This window comes from Nerophis ophidion, linkage group LG28, assembly GCF_033978795.1.
Source record: "Nerophis ophidion isolate RoL-2023_Sa linkage group LG28, RoL_Noph_v1.0, whole genome shotgun sequence".
Classification (NCBI taxonomy): domain Eukaryota; kingdom Metazoa; phylum Chordata; class Actinopteri; order Syngnathiformes; family Syngnathidae; genus Nerophis; species Nerophis ophidion.
In genome coordinates, this window is record NC_084638.1 from 13,820,223 (window position 1) to 13,830,552 (window position 10,330).

The 10,330-nt window shown below is 38.4% G+C and overlaps 1 protein-coding gene across 2 annotated transcripts in view; it reads left to right on the plus strand.

Moving 5' to 3' along the window:
- Window positions 1-10,330, plus strand: part of dcun1d1 (DCN1, defective in cullin neddylation 1, domain containing 1 (S. cerevisiae)) — a 32,540-nt gene that overhangs the window by 20,439 nt on the left and 1,771 nt on the right. For both annotated transcript variants that reach the window (XM_061890244.1, XM_061890243.1), the window contains exon 6: window positions 6,863-6,959. In XM_061890244.1, coding sequence (XP_061746228.1) covers window positions 6,863-6,959 — 97 coding nt within the window. The remainder of the gene's footprint in view (window positions 1-6,862; window positions 6,960-10,330) is intronic.

A 10,330-nucleotide genomic window follows, 5' to 3' on the forward strand; every position in this document is an offset into this window, starting at 1 on the left:
TGGGACCCATTACCTCCCTGCTTAGCACTCAGCATCAAGGGTTCAAATTGGTGGTTAAATCACTAAAAATGATTCCCGGCGTGGCACCGCTGCTGCCCACTGCTCCCCTCACCTCCCAAGGGGTGAACAAGGGGATGAGGCAAATGCAGAGGACACATTTCACCACACCTAGTGTGTGTGTGATAGAGATGCGCGGATAGGCAATTATATAATCCGCATCCGCATCACCAAAGTCGTCATCCACCCGCCGTCCACCCGAACCAACATTTTATCAGGACCGTACCCGCCCGCCAACCGCCGGCTGAAATACATCAGAGGTTGTCCGCCTTTACCACTCATAGAGCTATTTAAACCTGTTTCACAGAGTAATGATGACAATTGGAGCCGCTAACGTTCCCGCGACTATCCAATAGCGGTCATCCTGATTACAAGAATATGGGCGTGCTGTGAAGCCATTGCCTTTGACACCTTCAACAACATGTACGAACCGATTGTTGGTCCGGCAACATGTTGTGTGCAGCTTCCGCAATTACACGTTCAAGATTGAAAGGCATACTGGGTGACACAGAGTACACTGATGGTTGTGATATAAACAACTTTAACACTTACTAATATGCGCCACGCTGTGAAGCCACACCAATTAAGAACGACAAACACATTTCGGGAGAACATCCTCACAGTAACACAACATAAACGCAACACAACAAATACCCATAATCCTTTGTATCAGTGACACTTCCTGAATATATTTTACACCCCCGCGCCCCCAACTCCGCCCACCTTACCGACGCACGGGAGGTGGCGGGGTTTGCTGCTAGCGGGGTGTATAAAATAGTCAGGAAGTGTCATGAATACAAAGGATTATGGGTATTTGTTGTGTTGCTTTTATGTTGTGTTACTGTGAGGATGTTCTCCCGAAATGTGTTTGTCGTTCTTAATTGGTGTGGCTTCACAGCGTGGCGCATATTACTAAGCGTGTTAAAATTGTTTATATCACAACCATTAGTGTACTCTGTGTCACCCAGTACGCCTTGCAGTCGTGTGCATGTTTCTGCGGAGACCACACACAACATGATGCTGGACTGACAAGGAGATCGTACATGTTGTAGTAGGCGACAAAGCCAATGGCTTCACAGCAAGCCCTAATACTTATTATCTGGGTGACTACCGGCAGTCATTCAGGAGAATAATAGCGTCTCTTATTGTCTCCTTCGCTTTATGACACGGGTCTTAAATGGCACTTTGAATGGAAAAGGATACCGATCACAGAACCATGCATATCAAATATTTCCGGATGGTTCAACCGCCACCCGCCCGAATCTAATTAAAATCAATTTTTTCGTCATGTCAACCGCCCGACCCGCGGTTTATCAGCGGACTCCGCGGAGCAAACCGCGTATCTCTAGTGTGTGACAATCATTGGTACTCTAACTTTAACTTAATACGTTTTTGAGACAATATTGCCATACTGGTGCATATTATCTTTTGATGCTGCCTTTGACCGTTACTTCCACCGTTTACCCGCTTTGTTGATATTTTTACTCTCACCGTTTACCTGTGCTTTATTGATATTCTTCACTTTAACATTCAGAGCTCTGGGCAGATATCACATTGCGTCAGCAATTGCCACGGGCCTTCACAGTGCTTTGTTTTAATCGTATGAAAGCATTCACACATAAACAGTCAGATTAAGATCACTGCTAGGCTGCCGCCGAGGGGCACTTTACCGGTGGCATGCGCCGAGGGCCACGGCAGGCACCGTAGTTGAGGAAGGGTTTGGCGCGTGTCCACTCTTTGCCATTATTTTTTTTGCTTAAGAAACATGTCTGTGACTATATCTCCAGTCTTCTTCTGATTGTTTGATATTGTGGTTACTGCCACAAGTGGTGGAAAAGTCTTATTACAACTGATTGCCGCATAGCTGAGAAATAGATCTTTTTTTGCGACCGTCTAGGGCAGGGGTCACCAACGCGGTGCCCGCGGGCACCAGGTAGCCCGTAAGGACCAGATGAGTAGTCCGCTGGCCTGTTTCTAAAAAATAGCTCAAATAGCAGCACTTACCAGTGAGCTGCCTCTATTTTTATTTTTTATTTTTTTTTATTAGCAAGCTGGTCTCGCTTTGTTCGACATTTTTAATTCTAAGAGAGACAAAACTCAAATAGAATTTTAAAATCCAAGAAAATATTTTAAAGACTTGGTCTTCACTTTTTTAAAATAAATTATTTTTTTTACTTTGCTTCTTATAACTTTCAGAAAGACAATTCTAGAGAATAAATATAACCTTAAAAATTATTTTAGGATTTTTAGACACATATACCTTTTACCCTTTTAAAATCCTTCCTCTTCTTTCCTGACAATTGAAATCAATGTTCAAGTAAATTATTTTTTTTTAATGTAAAGAATAATAAATACATTTTAATTTAATTCTTCATTTTTGCTTTTGTTTTTTCGACGAAGAATATTTGTGAAATATTTCTTCAAATTTAAGATTACAGTTCAAAAAATTATTCTGGCAAATCTAGAAAATCTTTAGAATTAAATTTAAATCTTATTTCAAAGTCTTTTGAATTTCTTTTAAAATGTTTGTTCTGGAAAATCTAGAAGAAATAATGATTTGTCTTTGTTAGAAATATAGCTTGGTCCAATTTGTTACATATTCTAACAAAGTGCAGATTGGATTTTAACCTATTTAAAACGTGTCATCAAAATTCTAAAATTAATCTTAATCAGGAACAATTACTAATGATGTTCCATAAATTCTTTTTTAAATTTTTTCCAAAAACATTCGAAGTAGCTAGTTTTTCTCTTCTTTTTTTTCGGGTGAATTTTGAATTTTAAAGAGTCGAAATTGAAGATAAACTATGTTTCAAAATGTAATTTTCATTTTTTTCCTGTTTTCCCCTCTTTTAAACCGTTCAATTAAATGTTTTTTTCATCATTTATTCTCTACAAAAAACCTTCCGTAAAAGGAAAAAAAATGTACGACGGAATGACAGACAGAAATACCCTTATATATATATATATATATATATATATATATATATATATATATATATATATATATATATATAATATATTTATTAAAGGTAAATTGAGCAAATTGGCTATTTCTGGCAATGTATTTAAGTGTGTATCAAACTGGTAGCCCTTCACATTAATCAGTACCCAAGAAGTAGCTCTTGGTTTCAAAAAGGTTGGTGACCTCTGGTCTAGCGGGAGCTCGCGGCCCAACAATGAATTATAAGGAACACTGTTTTAGGGGAGCTGCTCAATACCATGTAGGGAGACCCATAGCTCCTCAGCCAGGGAAGATCAGCGTTTCTGACCAGCATTAAAAGGCAATGTTCTACAATGGCCGATAACATACTTTTCCACGAAAATCAGCCGATAAAAATCAGTGATCAATCGACACAAAAACGTATTTTGGCGTTTCAATATGAGTTAATTATACAATATTTGACTGCCCTAATTTCTAATCATATTTTGCTTTTCATGTTTTTTTACTTAAATGCGTCACGGTCAATTATGCAAACTCCTATGATTTATAAGATATGTGGAATCACTCAGTACGTGTCCATGCACTAAATTAGTCCAATTTCTCAAATAGTTCTGGTCTAAATAAGCCTCCTACATGTAGCCCATGGAAACACCTTAATCCGATCGTGTATGGTTTTTGAAAAGTCGGACTAGCGCACCTGGATTATGCGCTGAAAAACCAGATCTTGAGTAGGTGTGTGGGGCCGCAGAGGACCCTTTGTATATACCATACGATACCATACAATTGTCATGAAGAGGATACTTTTTATTTGCTTCACAAATTAATACTACAGAACATTTGGAAGAGCATCGATGGTAGAAAAAAAAGAAAAAGAGATTTATTTAAAAAGGTAGCTAAGGAAATGAAAAATGCTGGCTTCATTGGGAATCCCGAAAGAAATACGAATAGATGAAAGAGAATGAAACAGGTATATTAAAGGTCAATAAAAAAGCGTGCACAAACATTTTCACTCCAAACTGAATAGCAATTGTATTCTGCACAACCATCAAGATAGTCCAGAACATTGCAAACTTCATCTGGAACAGTATCGACAGTGACACAAACTGTCTTTTCATTCGGATTTGAACACTTTCCATCACAGAATCTTACAAATGAACTGTGAGACATTCAAAAGTTTTGTTCCTATGATTCTTCGTCCGAAAATTCTTTAAAAAAAACTCTTCCTCAGGTCTGTTTTTGCTTCGGACCTGCATCCGCTCCCAATACATTCTTGGTAGTAGTGTCATGTTTGTAGCATAATCCAAGATCATATCTTGATGCTGTCTGCTAATTAACATCAACATAGTCTTAAGAGACGTAATATTCTGTGTCAATATTACACCTAAAACAAGTTGTGAGGATCTGCAAATAGCTAGTGTGATGTCATAGGTCAACGGGAAAAGGAATTAATTTAACCTCAGTAATATGAAATTAGCGCCCCCCCAGTGTTTGGGAGGCACATGGGGTATGACTATAAGTCGCTTTGAGCAGGGGTCTCAGACACGCGGGCCAATTGCAGCCTGCGAGATGTTATTTTGCGGCCCCCACCTTAATATGAAAGTTTAATGTTAGTGCGGCTCGCAAGTTTTATATGAATGTCGTTTGACAGTGTCCAAAATGGCTCTTTCAACATTCTGGGTTGCCTACCCGTGGGTTAGTGGAAAAGCAACAGACATGTTGCCATGGAGACGAGGATTTACTTACGTGCCTGGCTGTAATCCCCGATAACCTGGACCAATTCAAACCGTTATTTGTTTTTTTTATTTTTCAATTTGCATTGCCTCACACGATGAACACTACATATATTTCTATATGGCGCCGGATAACATCCCGGGAGCCGTCACTTTTTTGCCCGCGCTATCCCAGTACTTTAGTAATTATTATCCACCGACCGCCGTGTTGCTGTAGGGAGGAAAAGCGGAACGACACACTTTGCGGAAATAACTTTATTCTCCGTTCGTCTGCTAAATACAAATATATTCCACAACCCCAAACATGTCTTTTTCAAAGCTTGAGGAGTATGCAACATTTTTTTTAAAGAAATCTTTTCTTGCGGCCCAGACTCTGCGTTCAGGTAAATTGAGTTTGAGACCCCTGCTTTAGAGAGTGTTAATTTAAAAAAGTTAAAGTACCAATGATTGTCACACACACTAGGTGTGGCGAAATTATTCTCTGCATTTGACCCATCACCCTTGATCACCCCCTGGGAGGTGAGGGGAGCAGTGGGCAGCAGCGGTGGCCGTGCCCGGGAATCATTTTTGGTGATTTAACCCCCAATTCCAAGCCCTTGATGCTGAGTGCCAAGCATGGAGGTAATTGGTCCCATTTTTGTAGTCTTTGGTATGACCCGGCCGGGGTTTGAACTCACACCCTACTAGAGATGCGCGGTTTGCCCTCTCATCCGCTCGACCCGCGGATAAACCGCGGGTCGGGCGGGTGACATGACGAAAGAATAGATTTGAATAAGATTCGGGCGGGTGGCGGTTGAATCATCCGGAAATATTTGATATACTTGGTTTTGGAATCGGTATCCTTTGCCATTCAAAGAGCCATTTAAGACCCATGTCACAAAGCGAAGAAGACAATAGGAGACGCTAATATTCTCTAGAATGACTACCGGCAGTCCCCCAATAATAAGTATTAGGGCGTGCTATGAAGTCATTGACTTTGTCGCCTTCTACAGCATGTACGATCTGCTTGTCAGTCCAGCATCATGTTGTGTGTGGCTTCCGCAGACACACGCACATGACTGCAAGGCATACTGGGAGACACAGAGTACACTAACGGTTGTGATATAAACAATTTAAACACTCTTAGTAATATGCGCTACGCTGTGAAGCCACACCAAACAAGATTGACAAACACATTTCGGGAGGACATCCTCCCAGTAACACAACATAAACGCAACACAACAAATACCCAGAATCCTTTGTATCCATGAAAAATGCTGACAATTTTATACACCCCGCTAGCGTCGGTAAGGTGGGCGGGGTTGGGGGCACGGGGGTGTAAAATATATTCAGGAAGTGTCACTGATACAAAGGATTTTGGGTATGTGTTGTGTTGCGTTTATGTTTTGTTACTGTGAGGATGTTCTCCCGAAATGTGTTATTTAATCTTGTTTGGTGTGGCTTCACAGCATGGCGCATATTAGTAAGTGTTAAAGTTGTTTATATCACAACCATCAGTGTACTCTGTGTCACCCAGTATGCCATTCAATCTTGTACGTGTGATTGCGGAAGCTGCACACAACATGTTGGCAGACTAACAATCGGAGTGTACATGTTGTTGAAGGTGTCTAAGGCAATGGCTTCACAGCACCTCCAAATCCTTGTCATCAGTCGCCAATTGGATAATCGCGAGAACTTTAGCGGCTCCAATTATCTTCGTTACTCTGTGAAACGTGTTTAGACAGCTCTGTGAGTGGTAAAGGTGGCCAACCTCTGATATATTTCAGCAGGCAGGTGGCGGGCGGATGGTTTCTGATAAAATGTTGGTTCGGGTGGATGACGACTTTGGTGACGCGGTTGCGGATGATATAATTGCCTATCCGTGCATCTCTACAACCTACTGATCCGAGGTGCATGGAGACTTGGGCTTCACACATACAAAAAACAAACTATTTAAGAAATCAGACTAATTTAGTGGATGGAAACTTAGCGACTGTTACCCTCAAATTATTTTTATGGTATCGAAGATTAGAACCGTAACCCACAGGCCATTCACTCGTGTGTCTTACATATTTTTCAATCAATTCCTACTAAATTCTCAACTGCATGTATGGTTTCTAGAGGCAGGGATTTGATTCTGTGGTTTCCATTGCAGGAACACCACAAAAGATCAATTCCCAAGGACACATGGAACCTGCTGCTAGACTTCAGCACAATGATCACAGATGACATGTCCAACTATGACGAGGAAGGTTTGTGCTGTATTAGGATGCAAAGGTGTACGTTGTCACTTGAGGATAGATCAGGGGTGTCCGAACTTTTTGAATTGGAGGCCGCATTGGGCTAAAGAAATTTGGCTGGGGGGCGATAGCTGACTGCATGTAAAGAAACAAAATGTATATGTATATCCTATACACATGTACATTGATGTCAACAAGTATTTGATACACTGATGATGTTTTAAGTTTTTTCACTTACAAAACATGTAGTAATCTGTAATCTTGAATTGACTTAAAAATTAAACAATGTGATTTACTGGATTTTGTTAAAAATTCTGTAACTCACTGCTTAAGAGTACCAATGATAAATTGGGAAAACTTGCAAAATCATCAGTGTATCAAATACTTTTTTTTCTCACTGTCGGTTTACATGTTTGTTTATGTGTGTGTATGTATGTATATATATATATATATATATATATATATATATATATATATATATATATATATATATATATATATATATATATGTATATATGTATATATATATATATACATACATACACACACACATATATATATATATATATATATATATATATATATATCTATCAGGTTCAAGTTTATTTGTCACATGCAGACTACACCACAGTGAAATTCCTTTTTCCATGCTCTTCAGATATTGCGTACAGTGGGATCCAACACTAGCTGCAGAATCTAATACACTAAATACAAAAACAAAAAATAAAAACATTTAATAGCTCTTATGTAAATTAATTACATGACAATTAGGTTGCACAATAAGTCACAGAAGTTATGGTACAAGTATCAGTACAAGTAGAAGTACAGTTGTCAAATACAGTACCAGTGCCATATCAAATAGGGTAACAGTATATACAGTATGTATAGTATAGGAAGCAACAAATATGAAGGTGTCTACAGTTCTTTGGCAGTTGAGTAGTGAGAAAGAACTGTAGACACCTTCATATTTGTTGCTTCCTATACTGTACTATATATATATATATATATATATATATATATATATACATATATATGTATATACTGTATTTATATGTATATGTATACATATATATAATATATGTATATATATATATATATATATATATATATATATATGTAGGTGTGGGAAAAATCACAAGACTACTTCATCTCTATATATATATAATCTCTATATCTCTATATATATAATATCTCTCTCTCTCTCTCTCTCTCTCTCTCTCTCTCTCTATATATATATATATATATATATATACATACATACAAACCCCGTTTCCCTATGAAGTGGGAAATTGTGTTAGATGTAAATATAAACGGAATACAATGATCTGCAATTACTTTTCAACCCATATTCAGTTGAATGCACTACAAAGACAAGATATTTGATGTTCAAACTCATAAACTTTTTTTTTTTTTTTTGCAAATAATATTTAACTTAGAATTTCATGGCTGCAACACGTGCCAAAGTAGTGGCACGTGTTACATCATCTTTTCTTTTAACAACACTCAATAAACGTTTGGGAACTGAGAAAACAAATTGTTGAATCTTTGAAAGTGGATTTCTTTCCCATTCTTGTTTTATTTAGCTTTAGTCGTTCAACAGTCCGGGGTCTCCTCTGTCGTATTCTATGCTTCATAATGCGCTACACATTTTCGATGGGAGACAGATCTGGACTGCAGGCGGGCCACTAAAGTACCCGCATTCTTTTACTACGAAACTACGCTGTTGTAACATGTGGCTTGGCATTGTCTTGCTGAAATAAGCAGTGGCGTCCATAACATTGCTTGGATGACAACATATGTTGCTCAAAAACCTGAATGGACCATTCAGCATTAATGGTGCCTTCACAGATGTGTAAGTTACCCATGCTTTGGGCACTAGTACACAGTTTAAAAGCCAGCATCACAGATGCTGGCTTTTGAACTTTGCGCCTATAACAATCCGGATTGTTATTTTCCTCTTTGTTCCGGAGGACACCACGTCCACAGTTTCCAAATATAATTTGAAATGTGGACTCGTTAGACCACAGAACAATTTTCCACTTTGCATCAGTCCATCTTAGATGAGCTCAGGCCCAGCCAAGCCAGCGGTTTTCCTTGGTGTTGTTGATCAATGGGTTTTGCTTTGCATAGTAGAGTTTTAACTTGCACTTACAGATGTAGCAACCAAATGTAGTTACTGACAGTGGTTTTATGAAGTGTTCCTGAGCCCATGAACACACTGATGTCGGTTTTTGATGCAGTACCGCCGGAGTGATCAACGATCCGTAATATCATCGCTTACGTGCAGTGATTTCTCCAGATTCTCTGAACCTTTTGATGATTTTACGGACCGTAGTTGGTAAAATCCCTAAATTCCTTGCTATAACTATTTGAGAAATGATTTTCTAAAACTGTTCGACAATTTGCTCACGCATTTGTTCACAAAATGGTGACCCTCGCCCCATCCTTGTTGGGAATTAATTAGCATTTCATGGAAGCTGCTTATATACCCAATCATGGCACCCACATTTTCCCAATTAGCCTGCACACCTGTGGGATGTTCCAAAATAAGTGTTTGATGAGAATTTCTCAACTTTATCAGTATTTATTGCCACCTTTCCCAACTTCTTTGTCGTGTGCTGCTGGCATCAATTCTTAAGTTAATGATTATTTGCAAAACAACAAAAGTTTATCAGTTTGAACATCAAATATGTTGTCTTTGTAGCATATTCAACTGAATATGGGTTGAAAATGGTTTTCAAATCATTGTATTCCGTTTATATTTACATCTAACACAATTTCCCAACTCATATGGAAACGGGGTTTGTATATAAATATAATATATGTATGTATAAATATATATATATATGTGAATGTATGTATGTATATTTATATATGTGTATGTATATATGTATATGTATTTAGTGTTCTCGTGAGACGTGTAAAAACGCCAACTCAACACCAAGCCAAACCGGAGTCAATGAAGAGAACGTCGTTGTAAGCTTGACCATTTACTTTTGACAATTCCTTCATAGACAAGATGGTGAAAAACTGAAAAGAACAAGAGACACAACACACAACACACTTATTGCCTCTGTACATATTCGTTTACAATGACATATAAAAATGTAACGGTAATGTCGGAAAATGTCCAGCAGAGGGAGACTCCTGTCTGCCTAAATGACTTGAACACATTGTATCTAGTTCGACAATTATATTTAACATATCGGCACTATTAGACTTTTTTAACGTGTCTGACATGTTGTTAACTTATTAAAGACGACTTACGGCATTGATTCTTCGCCGCTTTGTGTAGGATAGCAACAGAAAGTACTACAGAAGACCACAAAATGTATCTCTAGCTTTCGAACAAATACCGGAAGTCAACCAACAGGAAGTAATTT